This window comes from Folsomia candida, unplaced genomic scaffold, assembly GCF_002217175.1.
Source record: "Folsomia candida strain VU population unplaced genomic scaffold, ASM221717v1 Fcan01_Sc003, whole genome shotgun sequence".
In the NCBI taxonomy this organism is placed as follows: domain Eukaryota; kingdom Metazoa; phylum Arthropoda; class Collembola; order Entomobryomorpha; family Isotomidae; genus Folsomia; species Folsomia candida.
The window spans coordinates 1,891,288-1,915,666 of NW_019091195.1; the positions used below are offsets into that span (position 1 = coordinate 1,891,288).

Consider the following 24,379-nt stretch of genomic DNA (forward strand, 5'->3'; position numbering starts at 1 on the left):
TATCTATGTGTGTATGGTTTTCGTCTTTGGTTTTACGCTACTCGTAATAAAACCATAAGGAAATATTTTGCCTAAAAAATACGAAATTCACACGAACAAAGGCATTATTGGCCCTGACTGAATTATATTTTCTTTTAGCAAAATCATTTGCTCATAATTTGACTATTCTTGAGGAAATCGGGGAATTAGCTGAGAAGGAAAATAATAAAGCTAGATACATTTTTTCGTGCTGTTCGATCTTTCGCTAATTTTGTTATTGTTTCGCTTCTGCCTTTAAATTATTTGTCCGATTTTGTCTGTTGGGGATTGCCAACTTACTGTTACTAGTTATTATTTAAGTACTGTAAATGATTTTGAGCACACTACTCTGAATAATGAGCATATCATGGCATAGGTACATATACAAGATTTAAATATTGAGATACTTTAATGTATTTATTTCAGCTCAGGCAGTATACGTTCAGTACACGTTACATGAATCTCAAGTCTTAACATAAATTAATTACAAATCCTAGAGTAAATAAGGGCAAATATTGATCGATTATTCGGGATGTGACGCGACTGATAAGATAAGGTTCACCTTGATACCATACCGAAATGAATACAGTCCGTACCGGTGCCGGTGTAACCGAATGCAGAAATGCAAATCTTTGTAATAATGTATTTATATTCAGACGTACACTCCACATTCATAAATATTTAGGGCTCACTCCCAGAAGGTTGTAAGTACTGCAGTAATTATTCCGGTATGGACGAGAAAATTGTCAGTGTGCTGGTTGAGAATAGCAGAAACCAAAAATGCGCCCATGCACCCTTTCCAATTAGAGGGGACATACAAGGACCCTGCACAGCTTGTCCTCAGCTTGACCCCAGTCAAGCAGAACTCTTCCAAGAAATTAAGCAACTCCTTGCAAATATTTCCAAGAAGAATTCCGAATCTGCGTCAAGTTTGGATACTCTTCGATCCCATTTTTCACAGGATAATTCAGATCGGTCATACTTTGAAATTTTGAATTTGCACAATTCTTCCAAAGAAGGAGGCTGCGAAACGTTGCTTCATCTGGCATCAGATGCCTCGGAATATGAAGCTATCGAAATCTTGCTTAAAGCCGGAGCCGATCCAAACGCCACTAACCGGTGGAACCAACTTCCATTGCATACCGTTGTGGACGAAGGAGATGGTATGAAGATAATTAATTACACATTTAAGTAAGTAGGCATTTTGATAATTCTTTATTATGTAGGATGTTACTGCCCTGCATGCAATCAGAAAAATGCAAAGTGTGTAGAACTCCTTTTAAGATATGGGTCGAAAACGGATATAAGGGACTGGGAGGAAGATACGCCCTTATCATGTTCGGCATTAACATTGATGGACGACTGCGCTAGCGTACTTTGGGAATATGGATCTAGTGTTCATACCCAGAGGTGAGTACTTATATATTTACATACGTACGTATGTAGTTCAGGTAGCGTACACAAATATGCGTAAAACTATTGGTCTTATGGTGATTTTGGTCGGTGAAAGTTAGTAATTCTGCTTTCTCCTTTATTACAGTAAAAGGCATGGACGTACTGGTGAGCTAGTAGCAAGTTACATTCCAGACACGGTGTGCGGCTGGATGGATAAGGCAATCCAACAGCACGACAAGGAAAGGCTGCAATTACAACTCGATTTTGGGTAAGCTGTTCACCATGAGCTCCTTTCTTATCAGTTTTCGTTCGCCAACCTTAATCCGTGCTACCATAATTTATTTCCAGGGTGTTGATCGGAAGCGTTGAAGGAGATGGGGCAAAGTACAACAAAGAGACACATTTTCTGGTGTACATGAGCAATGTGCATCGAAAGGCGAAAGAAATGCTGCTGCTCCACCCACTTGTCCAAGCATACGTGTCCCTTAAGTGGGACGTAATATCAATTCTCTTCACTTTCTTGGGACTCGCTTACGTAATTTTATATACAAATATTTACTGGTTTATAACATTGTAATAAGTGGTTCTTTAATTTAGCTCGGCATTGCCCTCTTGTACACCTGCTTCATCATTTCATTCTTTCTGTACCACTGTCCCTATGAGGAAGCCTTAGATGAAGATCTCGACAACGGGACTTTGAGTAAACGAGTGACCGCAAGTCAAAAGGCTAAAATGGCACTTGGACCTTGGGACTTTAGCGATGGTAGCGATGACCCATGTCATGTGACGCCTTGGATTTACACCATGTCTGGTTTTCTTATCTGTTTCTTGAGTTGCATGGTCTTAAATGAAATATATGAGATGGCACAAGGGTTACAGCGATACTTCAAAAATGGACTCAATTATGGGTGGCTACTCATGATTGTGACTCTTACGTTAAATGTGCTTCCTGTTTTTGTCAACTTTCATGGTCATTGGCAGTATATCGTCGCCTCGGTAAGAAAACTTGTTGAACAATGTCAAAGGGGTGGGCAAAAAGTGAATGTGAATATGTGTACTGTATTGGACCCAAGTCTAAACATATTCTTATTGCCCTTCCCTCATGCATACGTATAAATATACATACGTCGATTTTATATATGTACCTAAGGTTAAGAAAATAATTTATTTAACTGGAATTCTTATATGTTCGTCCATATAGTTTGGCGTGTTCTTGACATGGGGAATGTTTTTGACGCAAATAGCTCGACACCCAAAGATTGGAATTTACGTTGAAATGCTCGGTAGTATTGTGGTCGAATTCTTGGTCTTTTCTGTGACTTATTTCTCTCTAGTAATTGGATTCGCGATGGCGTTCGCGGTCTTGTTTCCAAACGTGAGCTCAATACTTAAAAATATTTATCTCGAATATTTCAACTATTAAATTCGAACTTAAATGATTGCTTTTTTTAGAATCCAATGTTTGAATATGTGTACGGCTTTCTCCCATTTGTCAAAGCACTCCTAATTATGACTGGGGAACTAGATTACGAGACTCTTTTTGATGACGCTGAGAATCCACGTACCGATGATTTGGAGTATTCGATTGGAGCTCATATAATTTTTGTCGGATTTATAATTATTGTCACCATACTGTTGTCAAATCTACTGATTGGCTTGGCCATTTCAGACGTTCAAGACCTACGAAGCAGAGCAAACTTATCCCGGACTGAAAGGTTAATTCAGCAAATTGACTTGCTTGAGACACTATTTCATAAGGAGTGGGTACCTTCGGGTTTGAAAAATTGGTACAAAAATCGTTTTTCAATTAAATCTGTGTGCGACTTGACCTCTCACGAGGACGAGGAGTATGGGGAGCAAGAAGAACAGATAATTAACAACAACGACGAAGATGAAGCTAATAATTCGGATAATAATCAGGACTCGGACAAGCAATCACCATCGGGTGGCTACAAGCGGTGGGGATATTAAATAGTACTAATCAATAGTAATGAAGGTATAAATTAATCAAGGGATTATTTATTTTTTAGAATTATAGGTCCGATTTATAAAGGATTTCAGCCACTGAAAAAGGCGGAGAAAGCATTACCAGCGGAATTAAAAGAACAGTTTATTCGATTCGTTAATAAGGACGAGTGTAGTAGTAAAAACAAAATTGTCGAAGAAATTCAAGCAGGAAAGTCAAAATTCTGTAAAAATTGTACATTGTTGTTACAGTCAATGTCGCCAATGTAAGGAAAAATTTAATTTGCAAATAGCATAGAATGATAAAGTGTCAAATAATATTGATATAATAACTGAAAGCTTTAACTCTTAGCTTTAAGAATTCGCCAATTTAAATCACCTAAAAATTTCTTGGGGATATTTTAAAAACCTTTTCACCCTTGGGTGGAATTCAATATACGTTAGGCAATGCTTAGGCAAGAGCAATTAGCCTAAGCAAATTGAATTCGATCCAAAATATGTATGTATCTTTGCCTATCTTAGCTTGAAGAAGTTTGGTACATGTAAAGGAAAGCTTGCCAATAAAAATATTATAACAACCAATATTTTAAATTTATGTCTTCTACAACTGATTAGATTACATATATCATTACGAACAATATGTATATATGTATGTATGTTACGAAACTGGTCGGATGTAATTCACATACAAATACATAACTCATTTCTAAGGATCAAGTTTAATTGCATACTTATCCAGATTGCGACCTTTGGTAGAAGTCGAATAAATAACATAATCAAAAAAGATAATATATGTCATCTTAAATGTCACTTATGCATGACTATAAGTTATGAGCCATAAATTTGTGTGAGACACTAACATCGCGACACGACGCCATGCATGATGGGTCTTTATATATATACATATTTATTTATTGGAATTGCAATAGTGTTTATATATGCATATGTACATGTATAGATTCTGACAATATTTTATTTTGGTATAAATTTTCATTGTTAGATAAGAAACCAAGAATTTACATTATACGACATTTTGAATCCCCGTTTAATAATTATCCTTCATAATATTAAATTTCTTATTCCGTCCTTTATAATCTTCCGTCCCTGCAAGGGGGGTGTAGTAGTCATCTTCAGACTTTGGGAGCTCGTCTGGGTAATAAGGATATACTGGACAAGGGCGAGGTTTTCTCAAACGTTGGTAGAGGCACGGACATTCCTCGTCCAAAACAACGGGGGGACCCAGCCAAGATTTGCGGCTTTTGTGATCTTCAACATCAAAGACAGTAAGTGGATGGACAAGGACGGTTAAGCTCCCATGATTCTGGGTAAACCATGCATGTGCTGCAGCAAATGATGTCTATATTGACGTAACGACATTAAAGGGACCAATTAAAATTGTAAAGACAGATTTAGTTACCTTGTTGCAACACATTTCAAACTGGGACACGGGATGGGGACCTGTTAAAAATGATACATAATATTTTGTTTAGAGTTAGAAACCTGCATATTTTACCATCCCATCCCACAAAAATTTGATTGAGGGAGCATTGCTTCAAATGGCCGTTGTCAATATTGGCTCGTAAATCTTTTCTGAATTGGATAAGTATTATTCAGTATTATTCTTTTAAAAACATAAAAATTATTATTTACCTCATAGTTAACATTTCATTTACACTTCGGTTATTAACTTCAAAGAAATACGTGTGAAAATGCCAGGCTTGAATGGATGTTTCGATAAACTCCATTTCTATAGCGTCCTCAAGCCTTACAGAGTTGTCGTCGTCGTGTGCCGTCGTAACGGACACAATGGACACCGTTATGAGTAAAAGATTTTGAAAACCTGTGATTTGCATTGTGCTGAGTCTTCAATAAGTATTTCACTAAAATGTAAAGGATATCCACAATTCTTTAAATACATGGAGATTAATTGGTAAAATGCAGATGGTTGTGGTCAAACCCCATACAATTTGCTTGACGTATATGAAAACTAATCCTAAGAATTGACGCGTGCATTAAAGTACTTATTTAAAAAAAGTGTGCTGCTCAATGCCACACATTTGTCATTTTAAGTACTCCAAAGTAATAGATGTGCAACAGCCCAAAAATAATTTTATTGTGCATATTTAGATTCCAATTACTTGTGAATTTGTCGAATATAGGTTGTCTGATCAATAACAGATATAATTATTCCTTATTAATTACAAATCAGCCACCTTCACAATTGCCTTGCCGAAATTTTTTCCTTCCAACATGTCCACAAAAGCTTTAGGAGTATTTTCAATTCCAACGGCAATTGTTTCTCGGTACCGCATTTTACCTTCTGCCAGAAATTTGGCAAAAGTTGGGATGCACTTTGACCCACACTCTGCAGCATGATCAGAGACGATAAACCCACTTAGCTTGATCCTTTTGGAAATTATTTGAAACATATTGTGGATCCCTTCAGGATTTTCAGTGCGGCTGAAATTAGAAATAATGTGATAATCCTTATCGGCACCTTTTTAAAATACATAAGTGGCAAATTATATTTTACTTGTATTGCGAAATCATTCCACAGACTGCGATTCTGCAAAAATCATTTGCAACCTCGAATACAGCTTCAAGCATTTTGCCTCCCACGTTTTCAAAGTAAATGTCAATTCCCTTGGGACAGGTTTGTTTCAGAATTGAAACAAAATCGGGATGTTTCTTGTAGTTGAAGGCTTCGTCAAATCCCATTTCTTTTAGGAAAGCAACCTATGCAAACAGAAAATTGGTTTAAATCGAAAATGTTATTTTAATTAAAGCATTTTAACATTGGTTAAGAGAGAGAAATTCAATCACCTTGTCGTCCGATCCCGCTGATCCGACAACTCGGAGTCCTAAAGCTTTTGCATATTGACCAACAACTTGACCAACAGCTCCAGCAGCTGCCGAGACGTACAAAGTCTGACCAGGGGTCAACGGCTCGCAGAATTTGTGCAAACCTTAGCAAAATAATCAAAACATGCTAATCCAGCAATTCTTTAACAATTAACCAATTTATTTATATATTTATTACCGATGTACGCTGTCAAACCCGGCATTCCCAAAACCCCCAAGTAGTACGAGAGTGGGACCTTTGACTCTCTTGGATTAGGGATTGTCACAATGTTGCCCATCGGAGAAACGGCTGGAATCACGACGTACTCCTCCCACGGCGAAAACGTCACGAGAACTTGTCCATCCTTAAATTTTGAATCCCCAGAACGAATCACTTCCACCACGGCGCCCCCCATGAAGGATTTTCCCACCTGCGCCGCTGGAAAGTATGACTGGACCTCGGGCTTGCGCATCCTGGCCCTCATGTAAGGGTCGACACTCAGGAATAAGGTCTTAACCAACAAGTGGCCATCCGGAACGACGACATTTTTTGGGTCAAAGGCGACCTTTTTAATTTCGAATGTTTCTGAAGGGTTGGGAAGACCGGTGGGTATTTTGGTATAAATAACTTGGGTATTCATTTTAAATTGTTATGTAATAAATACTTTGGTGGACAAAATTTCTCACTGAATGTTATACTGGACGGGCTGCAAGCTAACTGTCATCAGTTGTGTTCATATGAAGTCAAACATTATGCATATGTATTTATTCAGTTAGCGACTATATGCATATCCATACGTAGGGATGGACTTTAGACTTTCCAGAATCATGGGAGAAAGACAAGGTCGAATTGAAAGAGATGGTGGCTTTGCATTGTTATGTGATGATAATCAGATAATGTGACCATACTATTGAGTATGGTGATGGTTATGGTAATGAAATTAATACAAAGTGCAAGTCATGAAAAATGGCATTTCAAACTTGCTCAATCATGGAACATATTTATGTATGCACATACAATCAAATATCTATATACATGTACAAGAGAAACTAATTAAATGATATCACCTATGTCAACTAAATACGTGGTCAGCACCAGTAACTCTAATTAAATGATCAACTTGATTAGATAACAGATAATAGTAGTTTACATATCTCCAAGTATTAGTAGTTTTAATCAAATATTAATATCTATATTATTGTCATAAGAAGTGAAATCATACTGGTACAAAATTATATTTAGCCTAAAAGACGACATATGTATATGAAAATTAAAATGCAATTAGCAGAGAAAACTAATAAACAAAGTCTAATTATAAATGGAATTATTTTTGTCAAAAAAAACTTAATATTAGGAGTTACTAAATACAGGATTTCGTTCAAAGAAAAAGTCTATGTACATCTTAATATAAAATTTCAAATTAGAATAACATTTAAGTTAAAGCTAAGGCGTTAACTTTTAAACCATTTACAATCTCAAGAGACTAAAGGGTCGACTAGTTCTAAGATAAATACTTTTGTGTTCGAATGCAGCATTGGCGACACTTCTGAGCATCAGGATTGTCTGTGCAATAGCAACCGGGAGATGCATTGAACGGACCAAGAGGAGTTGAATTCGGAGGGGTGCACGCTCGTGGCGACTGCGAGAAACTTCTTGTGAGATCAGAATGTGTATTTAGAGAGAGCTGTTTATGGTTGCGATTGAATGCATCATAGGGCCGGAATCCTGGGGGACATAGGTAGCCCGAATTGGCAGAGGGATAGCTGCTTCTGTAGGTTTTTTCTGGTTCAGCACGGCGAATGGGGGGTTGCATGGTATTTGCACCATAGAGTTCATACTGCCTTTTCCAGTCATTAAAGGGGGGTGACAAGAATGTAGCAGCATTCTGTAGTGTTTCGATGGTCGATGGAACCATAGTAGATGGATGTATGAAATGATAATCATTATTGTTTGAATGAGTCGCCGAGGAGCTTGTACCATTCACCCAGTCGTAATTATAGTCAAATGAAATTTTCCAATCTTTCATAGAACGGATAAATATTTGCTTCAGATATGAATAGTCAGGTAGATCTTCCATCTTGAGAGTTTTAGTATAAATAAGTAATTTTAAAAAAACCATTGGCAAATCCTGTCGAAGTATATAAATTTATAAAAAAATGTGACCTATTCATTTAATATAAAGACATTCTATTTTAGCTATGAAAACTCACGGGACAAAGGTCAGACAGTAACATTTGTGACTTCATTTCTAAGATCGCTTGATTCGATTTAGAGTTCGTACTACCCAAAGTTTGCCACGGAAGACAACCTTTCAACAAGTAGATGAGGGTATATACCAGACTCTCCAAATCGTCCTTTCGTCTATTAATTAAAATATAAAGTATTGCGTAAAAAGCACTACTACAAATTTTATATTATCATTGTATTGAATGAACATTTTTACCCCAGCTCATCACCACGGTGGCTAGCAATCGATGCAAACCTCATAGTTCCAACAATAGACTTGGACTTGTGATTTTGTGGTGGAATATGTTCAAGTGTGACTGGATGGCGAAAATTTTTTGCAAGCCCAAAATCAATAAGGTACGGATACTGTAATGATTAACGAGTAAACAATGAATACAAAATATTAATTGAACATGATTTTGATAAATTATGTATACTCACAATTGAAGATTCGCCAACCCCAATCACGATATTTGAGGGCTTGATATCCCTGTGAATGACGTTCCGATAATGAATTCCTTCCAAGCAGGACAAAAGTTGAATCGCCTAAATAAGACATTAATAAATACAATGTAAATATTGTGTTAAAATAACTGCCATCATTGACATACCAGCATGTGTACAGTTTTAATAGACATCTTTCCTCCACAAACAGTCAGCAAGTCCTTGAGTGAGGGTCCTAATAATTCCATCATCAAAATGGTGTCAGTTCCATTACACCCAAAGTTTCTGAAATGATTAAATAAGCAATTATTATTAAGCTGTATGCAAATTTCCAGCCATTTTAAACTAATATACACTTACATCCATTTCGGTATTCCCAGCAAACCCTGAAGCTCTTTGAGAATTTGACTCTCTCTTGCAACAGTGGCAAATTTCATGGCAGAAAATTCCTTTTTGATTGCAACTGCCTGAAGAAAAATGAAAGACGACTAAGTAATTGTATCAAATTTAAACGTCATACTACACATTACTAATTAATTCTCAATTTACGCAAAATTACCTCATTTGTATCTACATTAATCCCTTTAAAGACAACACCAAATGACCCCGATCCTAATTTTTCAATTTTATAGTAGCTTCCAAATGCATTCATCGGCTTCACCTCTCCAGTGTCGTTATTATATCCGCCATCCAGCAGGTTGTCCCCTCTAAGCGCTTCTTTCTTCACAGGACCATCATATTGAGGAAATATTTCTCCATCATTCGCGTCATTGTTTACCCTATCCTGGACAAACCACATACATTATGATTATAAAAATTAGTGACTGTTCAACAATAAAACATGATGACAAACCAATTACAAAAAATTACTTACTGCATCCAAGCGCCTCCTCCGCGAGACGATAGTAGTAATATTTCTATAATTTCCCGCAGTCTCAAGAAGTGAGCAACCGTTTTGACCTCGACCTTGACCTTGATCAGTCGCCGTATTTTTCTCCTCTTCCACGACTGGAGCACGACACGACGGGGTGGCGGCATCATCGACCATTTTTGCCCGACTGCTTGTCAACTTTACGACTGGACTGGAAGGTATTTCTGTAACGGAGATTGAGCTTCCCATCACTACAGGAATTTGCCTTCCACGCCCCCCTTCCCCCCTGACTAACGATGACGATGGAGATGACGAAGACGAGGAGGGAAATGCTGACTCCATTATCATTTTGTACTCAATAATTCAGCTATCAATCAAAGGGGAGGAAACCATGAGTAAAGTGACAATTGGCAAGGGGCAGGACAATAAACTGACAATTTTTTGAAAATGGAAATGAAAAATTGAAAAATGAAAATGACGAAGCTTCGTTTGTCACTGTTCAGAAACTTCTGACTCCGACAGTGAAAGACGAGGTATTAAACAAACTGGAGGGAAGAAAGGCAGCCGCATGGATGACTGATTGTTAGATATGTATTTCATGAGGCAGCCGGCTGTCTGTTGTTGTTGCCCAGACTGTCGGCGCCGGAGGGAAAGTAGCCAGCCAAAAGTCGTCTATCTAATTTAAGTACGGTCGGTCTAAATCTTATACACTTTGGGACCAAAACCCAAATTCGCTTAACACAGCTTAACTATTAAAAAAATAAAATGAAAAACGACTTGCATTGAGTAATTTATGCATATGAAATTCCCATTTTGTGAATCATAAGCTTATGAATGACATATTTTAAGCATGTATGTCTCGAAAGGTTGAGACTTCATTCGGCTAAGAAAGGAAAGTACTCTCCAAGGCTGGTTTTTCGGCCTGGCTCAAGAATTTTATTTTTTTAATTGATAAAATATACGTCATTGGCAACTATTTTGTGATATGGTTCAGAATTTAATGAACTTATTTCCCGAGTGTAGGCTTATGTAACCATGCAAGTCCGTCTGTCTGTAAATTAATTGTAAGTCCCGTAAAACTTAACCGATTGACTTGAAATTTTTTGCACTATGTTTAAAATTAGGAATTGAGTTAGATAGAATATGGCTCAAGTCTGTTATCAGGGAGACCCGTGACTCTATTTAGGTCCTGTTGACCATCATTGAAACTTAATTTAGATTAAAAAATTTCAAATTGATTTCGTACTTTATACATGTGAATTTGATTGACTCATCGGTCGAGTATTCAAATCCGGTGAGTTGTTGGTTCAGTATATTTGAAATGGTTGAGACGGCTAAAATTCGGGACATTTGTGTACTAACGTGAAAATACAATGTAATCGACCAAATTGGCGACCCCACATATTTTCGAAAATGGACACAGAAGGCTTAAATTTGCATGAAGTTGCTGGGGCAGATCAGATAACAAAGAAGAAATTTGTAAATTGTAAGATTTTTATGCCAGGGGACCCAACAAGGTGACCCCCACTGGGTTTGGTAATTGGTAGAAGCAGATGAAATTCGGTATCGAGGCTAGTTTAAAGAAAATAAAGTAAGGTTTATGAATATTTTTGTGAGAGGGTGACCCATACTGGTTTTTTGAAATTAGTCGAAAAGCTGATATTTTACATGCTGGATTATAGGAACATTTCTGACGATTATTATACGATAATATTAGTTAGTACGAATTTCTGTCAATATTAATAGTCCCAATTCCTTAGAAAACTTTCTGAAAGGCTATTTTGTTTTTGGGAAATAAAACAAAATAAACCCTTACAAACGAACATAAAAAAGAAGCGTCAGAACGCTCCAAATTTCCTTTAAAATGTCACTGTATCTGACAATTACCGTATTTGACCCTTGACCTCTCCTCAAAGTCATGAGGTCTAGGAGCAAAACGGGGATTATGTTGACTCTTTCTGGAGATATCCTGCTGACGGACGGACGGACAAAACGATCGCAATAAGTAATTGAAAATTCTTGTACCATTATATATAGTCCCATATAGTTGTTTTAAAATATCCTACATCAAAAAATATTTATACTTTCAAAAATTCCATGACCAGGGATAAATGGCTTCGAAAAAATTAACATTTCATAAAGTTGAGTTTTAGATTGCATAAAGAGAACAACTGTCTGGAAGTACAATGGTGCAAAATTTTCAAAATCCGAGAAAAACTGGATTTTTGGCGAGGGTTTGTTTGTTGATTGAACGAGTGAAAATATGGGTTTTTTTCATTTTTTGGCTCTTTGTCAAAGAGTCTTTGAGTGGGTGTGGCGGGTGTGATCATTGAGTCATGCAACTCAGAGTTGGGACTTTTGATCAGCTCCTCACCCTCCCCTCCCCTCACCAATTCCTCAAATTTTAAGTCCTCACCCTCCCCTCCCCTCACCAATTCCTCAAATTTTAAGTCCTCATCCTCCCCTCCCCTCACCCATTCCTCAAATTTTAAGTCCTCATCCTCCCCTCCCCTCAGCCATTCCTCAAATTTGTAGTCCTCCTCCTCTCCTCCCCTCACTAACTCCTCAAATTTTTAGTCCTCACCCTCCCCTCCCTTTACCAGTTCCTCAAATTTCTACTCCTCACAGGGTCGTGAGATGACAAAACCGTTGATTTTTGAAATCCCCGCTCAAATCTACGTCTAAAACGGTCGAGACGAAAAATTCAACAATTTTCGACTTTGGCGACATCTACACGGTCATGGTATCGTCGCACGTCGAAATGATGGCGATTTTTGAAATCCCCGTCTAAAAATAAGTCTAAAACGGTCAAAATAAAAAATTCGACATCTTAGACCGTTTATGTCATCACCGTAGCGCCGTGACTTTATGACCTACGACGCACACCTTCGAACTCATCCGTACTTCAAAATTAGAAACACGTCGCGAAAACCGCATAGCGAAATTTGAATCCGTTCTAAAGTTATCGTGGATAAAGGCAGACAGATAGACGGACAGTCACAGAGCGGACAGTAGTATATATCTATCTGTGTCTTACTCCCTCCTTTTACTCGAAGAGGAGTAAAGAGGACGAGGAGTAAATTACTCCTCGTCCTCTTATCCCCTCATCGACTCCTCAAATTTCTACTCCTCGTCCTCCCCTCTCCTCACTAATTCCTCAAATTTTTAGTCCTCCTCCTCCCCTCCCCTCACTAACTCCTCAAATTTTTAATCCTCGTCCTCCCCTCTCCTCATTAATTCCTCAAATTTTTAGTCCTCCCCTCCTCTCCCCTCATTTTGGAGCAAAAACACTAGCTACTCCCCCTCTTTACTCCTCCCCCTCACTCAAAAATGAGGACGAGGGGCAAAAATCCCATCACTGATGCAACTTGATTGTTTTAGTACAACTCATGTGATACTACCGCATGTCAAAAAGGCATCAATATCTGTTGGCAAGTAGGGAAGTTACCCTTAGTTGGGTCATCTGACAAAATTTTAGAGAAGGTTATGACCCTATATGTTTTTCGACTAATTTCAAAAATCAATGTGGGTAAACCATTTAGACCTTGGAAAAATATCCATAAATTGACTTTCTTGCAAGATCATTTTTAAATTCTTGCAAATTGGAGGAGGAATTTGATAACCAATTTATCAAATTCCTCTTCTATTTCTTTTTAGCAAAACTATAAGGTTCTATAGGGTTAATATCCTAACTGAATTCGTTATTGAGATATATTAAGTGCATACAAAATTACAAGTCAATCAGATAAGTTTATCCAGACCTACTTATCAATTTGCCGAAGGACAGACGGACATAGTTACATAGGCTCGGGCTATTCGAAGTAGTCTAAGAAGGGGGATAGAACTTCAGTGAAAATAGGTTGTTCACGACAACGAAACATTTGTAAAATTTATTTTTTAATTATTTTTTATCCTAAAAAGTCAAAATCCGACCTGACTTTGTGCCGCCGTAGCGGTCTTTGCCAAAATCACCTTTCTTAGCTTTTTCGCTCAGAGCTAGTTAATATTATAAACTAAATTTAGAGTAAAAATCTAAGAAAGGTGATTTTGGCAAGACTTGCTGCAGCCGTTTCAATTTAGCCGAAAATCATGCCTTGGACAGTACTTATCTTTGAGATTTGAGATAACTTGCGATATCTGTATGCGACTATGAATTGTAGGAGGATGCTGTTTTGCATATAAATAAAAGCAAAATTTAATCTGACTTTGAGGAAGATCATGTTGGATAAGGTGGATTGGGGAATTTGATAAATTTTCTAATTTTCTGTCATTTCTGCAGTGCAGAAATGCACCATTCGCATCTGATCCAATCATGCAGTGCGATGCGAACTGTGTGAGGTGAGACTAATCTCCGTCTCATAATCACGCGTTGCCCCTCAATCTAATTATAATGCCGTTTGATTCCACCATCCCATTGTTATTTCGATGTTTTTATTGCCCTATCTCTAAAAATAAAACTACTTATCACAACATATAGTGAGCTTGACTGGTGCTGTACGTATATATGCACATGTATGAAAGTGAAGTGATTTTGGTCAGAAAGAGTTGTTGAGGAGATGATAAGGATGCTGTCTCATTGAGACGGCATAAACCAAAAATTTTACACAAGTGCGTGTGGAAAAACTCCAATTCAAGTAATAAAGGGTTCGTCTGCAAACTTTAGATAAATGATCTTCATACGTACGAGAAGCTGTTAATTAAATAATTGCAAAGTAAATATTGTTGCATGGTAGATTAAAATGCATATCTCGATTTGTCAAGGTCTCTAGTAAAAATATGGATGGGTTTGGTTTAAACTGAAAATGTGTGTATTAGGATATTGAACCAATAATTGAACCCAATGAACAGATGACAGTTCACTCCATGCACAAAAAATTCCAGTACTTATTGTCAGTTGGTTATCAATTTCATCATAATGATTGAGCAAAATGAGCTCAGCCTTGGTTGGCATTTTAGTCTATGTACATTTCTCTGTATTCTCAACCACCGTGATCTGGATGAGTTCTGCTCAGAGCCGGATTTGACAAAAACAATAAACGAATGATGATTAAACAAACACTTGTTTAAATTGCTCGCTCGACAGAGTCACACAGTTTATAATTAGACATGACAAGAAGAGCAGTGTTAAATGCTTATGTATGATGATCGATGAACCGTTGATGTAACATGGCTAGACTGGAAATAATAATTAGGGACAGAACGTGGATGTACAGATTTCAACTACATAAATAATTAAAAGTTCATCATCATGAAATGGATTTGTACATACGCCCAGAAAAGGGATCATCGCAGTTGGTCAGTAAAATGAAAATACGCACACATCCAGCAAAGTACCCGGTGCCCAGCCTCAGAAATTATGCCACTACCAAAACTCGTGATGATTGATAAGATAGCCAACAATTATTAACCTTCACTAATTTGACTCATCATATCAACATACAAATGCATAAAACTTGCTAAACTAGTGAATTGACGTAATAAAGCTGTAGACTTTATCAGTATTTATTACTTTCCAGTTTTTGCTCGTTTAATGGAATGTCCCAACTATGCACGTACGTACATATTTATGTAACGTACTCAATGATCGATTTTCCAGTATTTTGGGGAGATGATTGGCAACCTGTTTTCAGCTTGTGTGTGCATAAATATTACTTCAGCTTTCCTCTCATCTTGTCAAAATGAAAAGAGATGGATGGAGAAAGCGGGTTGCGAAACAGGTATCCTTTGAAATGCAGCCAGTCAGCCAGGTGGTTATGTGAATTGACACAATCCAAGTAACGCTCATGAATAGACAGATATATATATGGACAATTTTGTATCATATATATTCTCTAAATTTCCACCCAGACACTGAGAAGCTGCATGATATATGTACATACGAACACTTTAACCGTCTCGACTTTTCCACCACCCTTGGTTTAGCAAAGATAGCAGGAATGAATTTGTAAAATTGAGACGGAATTGGCTAGACAGAAGCTCTCATATCATGTCACAGACCAATAATTATACGTCCGAGGAGCAAGGAACAGGATCGATCAATTTTGTAGTCTGCTTTCACCTTTAAATAAACAACGCGCCGGGTAACGGGTACTAATATTGCTGGGTCTGGGTTTCAGAGCCATGCCATTACAGCATGACCTTGACGATTCCTTTGCAAATTAATGCAAATTCCAACCTTTCCAATTCCACACAGAGTTGACCGAGTATTGAAATACAAGTTATTTGATAGATATATACGTACGTATGGTAATTCCGAATTGAAACATGACGTTTGTTTAAATATACTGTATGCCTAAAATTACTTAGTTATTCAGCTGCATGAAACCGATCAAATTATTCGCGACCATAGAAAGACCATAGAAAATGTTGGTTGGTGTGGGTCGGGTTTTTTCTACATAGTTACATATATCTTACCGCTAATTTAAGCCTCATATACATTCATCCTGATTTAATACCTACTAAGTTATTGCATAAAATTCATTACTCTCTCTCTCTCTTCCACACACACCTGAGTCGGTAGTTAGTGAGTCTTATTATAGAATTTGAATATGATATTAATGCCCGTTACCAAGGTTGATGTTGAGGACGTACGTATCGTATCATGTTGCGTTACTTCTTGGTACAATTTTTTAATAGTGCTTATATGCAGCTCATCAAATTGCTCCCTCATGCATGTGCACTATAATAGAAATTGGGCTTATGTAACTTGTTTATTTCGCGTGATTGCATGCAATTGGTGGTTTTTAATTCAAGATCAGAATCCGCTCGAGAAGAATTAATATGTATGCTAACGTCTTCAAGTGATATACATTATTGTATGTAACGTAAATATGTGAGGATGCACAAAGTTACAGAAAAAATAATCAGTCAATTGATGAAAATATTTGAGGAATGCATATGTATTTAATCACCATCATCATGAACCTTCACGAAAAACATACGCAGCCAACGCTCTGCTCACAGCAGCGCACCGTTGTTGGCTGCGTATTTATTTATTTATTTATTTGTATACACACCAAGTTTATAGGAGAAGAGAACATAAAATAGAAAGGCTGAATGCTAATAGAGGAATTGGATTTAGCTAGTATAAAAGAATGCTAAGAGGGATGAGTGAGTGAGAAAAAGCCAGTTTTGCCTTCTCTAAAAATCTGGCTGCAACCAGAATCTGTTTGTTTGATAAGTTGTCACGTCACCATGTGCGTGTTTCATCATAAAAGTGTAAAAGTCTGACCAGAAGAACACGACCATTAAATAAGCCATTCGAGAGAGGAAGAAAAATCTGGTCATGTTCAGTTCTTCTTAATGTGTGTACAGCCTTTAGCTCTGTCTGTATAGATAATGCATGTAACTAATGTACTAAATTAACCAAGTATTTATTATCTGCATGTAAATACATAAGCAAATGACACAAAAATTTCTCTCAAACGTAAATGATTCCTCTCACAGCAGCCGCAGCAGGGGCAGTGATAACTTGGCTTGACCACGCTCCTCCTCCTCCTACGATATTATTTATGATCATTTTACTGTTTTTAATATTAGCTGCTCCTGCTATATAGCCGTAAGCTAAATAGTCAGTGCAAATCCGTAGGTACGAGCATGTCCTAAATATGTAAGAGTTTTGTTCTTTCGCCCATCATCATCATCATCATCATCATCCCACCCAACACAAAATCATAATTTACAATGAAATCATTTTTCTTCATGGCACGTTATTTCTATATCGTCGCACACCAGAGAGAAGCATTTACATAGCTGCAAACACAATGATGCTTGTCATACTACGTTCTACTATGTCCGTGGTGAATGTCTGTCAAATAATGAGTGGTGCGTTGTTGTGTATTGAGGATAATAGGAAATTTGTCATTATTTATGCAACACCCTAGAAGTTTACAACTCCTATCAAGTGATTGAACCAGTTTTAGCTGGTGTGAATAAAGGACATGGGGATGGGACTCTTCACGAATATGTACATACATATGCAGCCTCATATACTTTTACTCGTGGCATTTAAATTCATCCTCGACTGGTGGAGTTGTGTTCGAATTCGTTGGTTACGGTTAATATGCAGGCCCCCTGTTTTATGTGCGAGTGGTTCCACTTCACCAATGATAAATACAAAGTGATTCACAATTCTGGCCTATGGTAAAGTTGTGCCGTGATCATATTTGCAGGTATATAGCGAGTAGTAGAAGAGTTTTAGGTGGTGGATTTTGCAGGGAAAGTAGACCTTGTTCAGCAGAGGAGTAAATCATACATACACAGTCGAGAGTCGGAGAGAGAAGGAGAGAACTGGTTGTACATTGCACTGAAATCCGGGTAACTTGTACCCAACGAACTGTACATTAAAAGCTAAAAGTATCGTTAAACTTCACAATTTTGCGAATCGATAAGACAATCGAGAGCGACTTTTTTTATTGGGCATTGTACCAGCATGATGACCAGTGACGTTATACTCCGTGGGTTTCAAATGGGGTTAAAAATCGTCGTAAAACGTAAATAGTAAAACGAAACGGTTACACAGTGGGTAGTTAAATATGCCGTAAATTGTGCCAAACTACTACTTTACTACGTTACACGCTTAGTTGTAATACAAAGGAATTATATTACGATTCAGTTATTAAAGAGAAAGAAATACCCAATGTGGAAATTTGCGATACCAAAAATCTGGAGAATTCGTAAAAAAGCTGTGAGAAGTGTATAGAGATTTGTTTCCGTTGTAAGGAAGAAATGTAAGGTTGGAGGACACGACTTCAAAAAAATTGTAAAAGTTTATTCAATTTTGTAATTTTGTCCAAATATTTGGCAATATCGAAATATGTGTCGTTATTCTCATCTCTGTAATTCGCCAGTCTTATTTCAAAGCCTTGTGAAAATTAGGAGAATAAATAGGTTTCCCTAAATTCGTCGTCGTACATAGTCCGAGAGTAACAGTTAACGTGTGTCCATAATAACAGTAGCTTTACCCAAGAAAGAATTGGTGTTATTTGCGCTCATGCATGATACTCCAGCTACCTAATTACTTAAGTTTTTGTCGTACAATTACTGATGACCTGACACCAAAAGATAATTAACTGATTCAAAATGTGTGCTCAAAGTGGTGCTATGTGTCTCCTCAACCAAATTGTTTAACTATTTCACATAATATTACATAGCAAGCTCTTTAATATTTTACCTTATAATTCTGGACAAGCTAAGAAAGTGTTGGACAAAAATGAATTCATCATTAAATATGTAAATACTAGCGATAACTTTTGTCAACCGTGCAGTTAACTTTTCTTCGACATTATTTAATCAATCGTTGAAGGCGTTTCTTTCATAAAAAGGGACACCTAATTAATTCCAGTCTAATGAAGAATATTATGTCCGGATCGATAATCAAGTTAAACGTCAGTGTACATCGCCAATTTAAAAGTGCATTTCACCGAAGAAGTTATCATCCCCGTGTCCGAAGGCGGAAACAGGATCATGGATAACCAAGAATAATTATAATTTGTATACTTAAAAAAACAGTAACAATGAACCATAAACAAATCCCAGTGATAGTTACTAGTTGTTTCTCAATTAAAAAACTACCCGACGACCCACCCCAACAATTCCAGACGCACACAAAAGCATAAAACTTGGCATCACGATCACCACTCTGGTCAACTGTCAACTCTTGAACATTATGGAATATTCCATTTCTAATACATAAACTAAAAGCAGGCTATTTATAGATTGTAATAGATAAGTAAATGACAAGGTCCCTTAGAATTAGCGAAAATAGTGCTGCTAAACTTTTAACAAGACGTTGCTGAGTGAGAGAAAATGTGCAAAATGCTCGAGTTGACAGTGACCTGTTATGCGTGTGGGATGCCATCCTCGTCCCTCTGGGCACGAAGGGTGCGACGTCGTCGAGGTCATGAGAACGGATCATCGTCATCGTCATCATCATCGTCATCATCACCAGCTCCATTTTACCCCCAACTGGAAGCCAAGGATTGTCCCCCAGGAGCAGTGGTCAACGACGATGGCACGGTCCACCTCTGCGCCTTCTGTTTCGCCTTGCTGGATTTCCAGCAGCAATCTTCCATGTCGTCCGATGGTGGGGACAAGGCTTCTGGCAGCACGGACAAAAAAGATGCGGAGAAGAAAGTCAATCCGATTCTGTGGAAATTTGTTTGTGGAGTTTGCGGCGTGGAAACTTACAGGAAACGTGTCCGGGCTTTGCCAATTCAGGTACTAATGATTTAATGATGATGATGGCTAGGGTTGCCCCGGGTAGTGGTACTACCCGGTACCCGGCTACCCGGTACCCGGTCTAAAAATTTTGCCAGGTACCCGGCTACCCGGCCGGGTACCGGGTAATATTTATATGTTAGAAATAACGGGAATTTTGCTACTTTTTTCCTGAATTTCTTATGAATTGTCTCACGCCAATGTCTTACTTATCGTAATCATTAAGCAAACTTGCGAGGCTAAAAAATTTGTTTCTTGAAGGGATTCGATTCGAATTCAAATTGCAGCAACATATTTGGCGACATTTTCGAAGTAATATCTTGCGAATCGATAAAAACGTCCATTTTGATCTTGTTTTCCTCGATTTTCGCAATTTCTCTATATGATGATCGGGGAGACAAGTTTCAGAAATAATCTTGCGAAACAACCAATGGCTGTCTAGCAAAAACTTTGAGACATCTTGCAAATTTCTCAAAACTTCGGAAGTTATGCTTAATTATGCGAGATATGCATTGCCTGATTGCAAAAATTGCAATTTGGCTGACGTGAGTGCGCTCAAAGTAATTTTAAAATTTGAATATTATTGCCACATAAGTTTTGTCCAACCTTGTCCCCATTTTTTCCAAATACATTGTTTTATACCAATTACAAAAATGTAATCCATGGGATTATACACAATTTTTTGTAAGGTTTTGAATTTTAGACAAGATAATTGAATATTTAAATTACCCGGCCGGGTAGACCGGGTACTTAAGTATACCCGGCCGGGTACCGGGTATCCAGAAACAGGCTGGGTATGCCGGGTACCGGGTATCCAGAAACAGGCCGGGTATGCCGGGTACCGGGTAACTACCCGGCACCCGGGGCAACCCTAATGATGGCTCGGTTATGTAAGAATGCAGGCACATTATGCTTCGCTGTTTGCATGCTTAACCCCCTGCATATCTTATTTACCTATTTACATGACTATGCTTCTTCTTCTCAGTGTTAGTATAAAGTATAAAGTGACATGTGATCGTACATGCATATATATCTCCATGCAAGATGTTAATTTCTACCAAAATAGAATAAATAGCATTGTTATTGAGTTGGTCGGATAGAATGGTAACAGCAGGTTAAGCAACTATATATGAATATGAATCAGCCATAACACATAATGAAATGATGGTCTCGTTCACCTTGATGAGAAAATAGCAGCATCTGTCAAATGATTGGGATTATGTGTAGGGTTTGGAGCTATATTTAATTCTCGATTGTTATATTATTTATCATATCGTCCAATTGTCAGTATGTTTTGTTCAAAACAATTTAAGCAGTTTATACTCACAATAATATAATGAACAATAATTGAAAATAATCCATTATATTTATTTATAATCAACTGTATACATAGGAAGAGAAGGATAAATAACAATGCTAGTTATTCAAATTACGATGGATGTACATTTGCTTTCTTTATTGGTTTTACAGAAGTTCCAATTTTTAACGAAAACGAGGAAACCTGGAAGCATCAGCATAACGCTTGGCGAGTCGGAATGTGCCGTGGTGTGCCTGGACTGCTCGGAGACGCTGTGGGTACAGAGTGACGAGTACGACCGGTGGGGGTTACCCGAACACAAGCGTCACTTTAATTGGATGGCAAGACCACCTCCACCCGAAGATAGTGAAGAGGCCAATCTGGCAAGACTGCCTTCGGGAAAATCGCAGGTGAGTTGGTCCACTCGTAATGCAATGACTCATATTTCAAAGTGCAGTATTACTGCGTTCTGAGAATTGCAATGACGTTATTGGAAACCTGATTGAGAAATAATTTGCATAGCAAATTATAAACATTTTTTTTAGTTTGTACTAGAAGGACGTGCAATCTTATTCATAACGTTTTTGTGAATATAACGTTTCGAATTTTAAATAATAAATATTTTTATACTTTCACAGCTACCACGCACTCCACCAACGGAACCAATTTTGCCAATGAGCCCTGTAAAGGAGGCAGAAACCTTGCAAAATTATCGCCACAGGCCAAAGAAGGGTCATAAAATTCATCGTCCTCACCGGTCTGGTTCGGTGAGTAGCAGCAGCAACTCGTCCAGCTCCAATATGCAAATGGATATTGATAGCTTCCAACCACAAGTTAAGCGAAAAAAGATGTTGGATGGTGAAAATGGATCTCCGTCAAACAGAATGATGGTAACTTTGAGTAATTTTATAAAAAAAACATGGATTTTACTAACTTTACCTTTGTAAAATCAGGATCAAACCCTACCCCACTTGGAGTCCCTTGATCTCAGCACTACTACCAGATACAGTCCTCCAATTGGGCGAAGTTCGTCCAAGTCGCCGTCGTCACAGACACTGCTGCATTCAATGACGTTACCATTCCCCCTCCAGTACCCAACTAGCAATATCCCCCACGCGAGGATGGCATATCCAAATGTGTATCCCGCTGCAACCACGTCGCACGACAATACTCCTCGGAACCACAGTCCCACACAATGTCATCAAACTAACGCAAGCATCAGGGGTCAATTACCTGGTGGTGGTAGTGTCGGAAATGTGCGACTACGAAGTGACCCCATCCCAATTCGACAACAACATAGCAGCAGTTCACACAATCAACCCGTGTATGTCTTGTCGTCCAGCATATTGCGTAATGCGGCTGGGTTCACAAGAAGACACGGACATGACCTTATTGGGATGAGTGACAATGGGATGATGCAAGCGAGGTTTGTGGTACTATTTGCATGCAATTATTAAAATTTGAAATTTTATCTAACTCTAACTGTTTATTTCTAGGTATCACACAAACGTTGGCAGACCTACGTTTCAAGAAGAGATTCTTCATCGACCTCATTTTGTGTACACTGCCCGACCGCCGCCTACTTTGATGAGAGACTCGGACCCATTCCATTACAGATTTCTCTCCAGAATTCCAAATTCTGTGAACCAAAATTCGCAAAGGATTCGAGTTCAGAGCCAAAGCCTGAGACAAAGCCAAGATTATCCAATTCTTCAAAGAAAGACTCCATCACAAGCTTCTCCCACGTTCAGGGAAGATTACGGTCCCCCAACTTCACGACGCTTCAGTATTCCAAGTCTTGCCCCGCCTGTCGTAAAAGGTGATGGGATGTCGCCATCAATAGCTCTTCTTCCCAAAAAACGAAGAAGTTGGGACAATCTCAATAAATCTGTACCAAGTGGTCTGGTAACATTTGTCCCATCCGATAGGCCGACAAGCTCAGCCGACAAATCACATTTGCAAAACACTACTATGAAAAATACAGATGCTGTTATCCAAGGAACGAATGTCCACAATTTCAATGATATTCCCAATTATAAAATTTGACATAATTCAAAACGTCATAAAAATTCTTAAAATTATTGTTTGTGGCTGATGTGAGTCTGGACTAGTTAATTTTTATTATTTGCTTGAAAATTTCCTTGAAAAACATTTAAATGTAAAATTAAAATCCTTACGTTTAAAATTTCGTTACTTTTTTTATAATCTCAATTTTTACGTAAACGACAATCTCTTCATGCTGGTATCCATAAGTAAATATAAAAATATTATCGATTATGCGTAAGTATGTAACTCTTATTGTGGTGCTAAACATGCGGGTCAAAGTATTTTTATAGAGACAATGTATAAGGCCATTTAGTTATTTGTCGCATATGTACAACTGTGTTTAAACCAGGCAACATATACCTAAGTACATACATGCATATATAAGTATACGTGTTGTTAAATTCTTATTGGATCAGTATTAAATATCCAGCATCCAGGGGAGAGGTCTTACATAAGCAAATAATTATATAGCGGTATACATATTATTAAGTATGGTAAGGAATTGTACTGTTTGTAGTCGATGGGTCAGTAGTTTTCTGAAATCTATTTGAAAATACTATATTACATCTACAAATGAAGGTTAACTATTTGCCTGCATACTGTTTGATGTATGCACAATAATTATCTAAGTACCTCACCCAGTCAGTCTCAATAATATAATCGAATATTACGACATAGGCTCAATACATGTATGTCTTGATGAATTTGGTTCACTGGTTAAACAAAAAATGTATATTGATGTGATGATAACTGATAATAATGAATTTCTTAAGAAAAAAAGGCTTGAAAGTTGTGCGTCCGGGAGGAAGGAGGACACAGTATTAAAGAAGCAATTGTGCGACATTGTGCTATTACTGTACATGTATAATTGGGGGTTGTTTGTTTATTTCATAATGCGGGTAGATTTCAGTACTATGTGTTTAATTTAAACGTTTCACTCTCAGAAGACATAAATGGCTATATGATTCAAATTAGCGATATTTGATATAAAAATCCCCAAGTTGCCGCAATAAAATTGTTTTCATAAATCTAATCGATAATGCATTTTTATTTCCCA

At 37.6% G+C, this 24,379-nt stretch overlaps 5 protein-coding genes across 6 annotated transcripts; 2 read left to right on the top strand and 3 right to left on the bottom strand.

Moving 5' to 3' along the window:
• Positions 1-615: 615 nt before the first annotated feature.
• On the top strand, positions 616-3,962 carry LOC110845713 (transient receptor potential channel pyrexia). Its single transcript, XM_022092193.2, has 8 exons — positions 616-1,181; positions 1,245-1,428; positions 1,559-1,681; positions 1,762-1,948; positions 2,011-2,409; positions 2,615-2,788; positions 2,866-3,371; positions 3,444-3,962. Exons 1-8 carry the CDS (start codon positions 749-751, stop codon positions 3,646-3,648), a joined length of 2,211 nt encoding a protein of 736 aa, XP_021947885.1. The 5' UTR covers positions 616-748; the 3' UTR covers positions 3,649-3,962.
• A 369-nt stretch (positions 3,963-4,331) lies between these two features.
• Positions 4,332-5,360, bottom strand: LOC110847608 (DOPA 4,5-dioxygenase). 2 transcript variants are annotated; one of them, XM_022094583.2, is made up of 4 exons: positions 5,029-5,360; positions 4,892-4,968; positions 4,796-4,836; positions 4,332-4,735 (listed from the first exon to the last, which is right to left on the bottom strand). In XM_022094583.2, the coding sequence occupies exons 1-4, from the start codon at positions 5,229-5,231 to the stop codon at positions 4,424-4,426; spliced, it is 633 nt and encodes a 210-aa protein (XP_021950275.1). In that variant the 5' UTR covers positions 5,232-5,360; the 3' UTR covers positions 4,332-4,423. The 2 variants fall into 2 exon arrangements, with proteins under 2 accessions (XP_021950275.1, XP_035705322.1); XM_035849429.1 differs by having other exon boundaries at positions 4,332-4,719; positions 5,029-5,324.
• A 98-nt stretch (positions 5,361-5,458) lies between these two features.
• Positions 5,459-6,956, bottom strand: LOC110845963 (2-alkenal reductase (NADP(+)-dependent)). Its single transcript, XM_022092526.2, has 4 exons — positions 6,419-6,956; positions 6,202-6,344; positions 5,912-6,114; positions 5,459-5,838 (listed from the first exon to the last, which is right to left on the bottom strand). Exons 1-4 carry the CDS (start codon positions 6,858-6,860, stop codon positions 5,577-5,579), a joined length of 1,050 nt encoding a protein of 349 aa, XP_021948218.1. The 5' UTR covers positions 6,861-6,956; the 3' UTR covers positions 5,459-5,576.
• Positions 6,957-7,187: 231 nt separating this feature from the next.
• LOC110846280 (casein kinase 1-like protein 9) lies at positions 7,188-10,365 on the bottom strand. Its single transcript, XM_022092974.2, has 8 exons — positions 9,765-10,365; positions 9,450-9,674; positions 9,251-9,357; positions 9,058-9,175; positions 8,888-8,992; positions 8,664-8,812; positions 8,431-8,581; positions 7,188-8,348 (listed from the first exon to the last, which is right to left on the bottom strand). The coding sequence occupies exons 1-8, from the start codon at positions 10,107-10,109 to the stop codon at positions 7,722-7,724; spliced, it is 1,827 nt and encodes a 608-aa protein (XP_021948666.1). The 5' UTR covers positions 10,110-10,365; the 3' UTR covers positions 7,188-7,721.
• A 7,439-nt stretch (positions 10,366-17,804) lies between these two features.
• LOC110846473 lies at positions 17,805-24,355 on the top strand. Its single transcript, XM_022093240.2, has 5 exons — positions 17,805-19,979; positions 21,450-21,686; positions 21,915-22,166; positions 22,230-22,702; positions 22,773-24,355. Exons 1-5 carry the CDS (start codon positions 19,569-19,571, stop codon positions 23,320-23,322), a joined length of 1,923 nt encoding a protein of 640 aa, XP_021948932.1. The 5' UTR covers positions 17,805-19,568; the 3' UTR covers positions 23,323-24,355.
• The last annotated feature ends 24 nt before the right edge of the window (positions 24,356-24,379 follow it).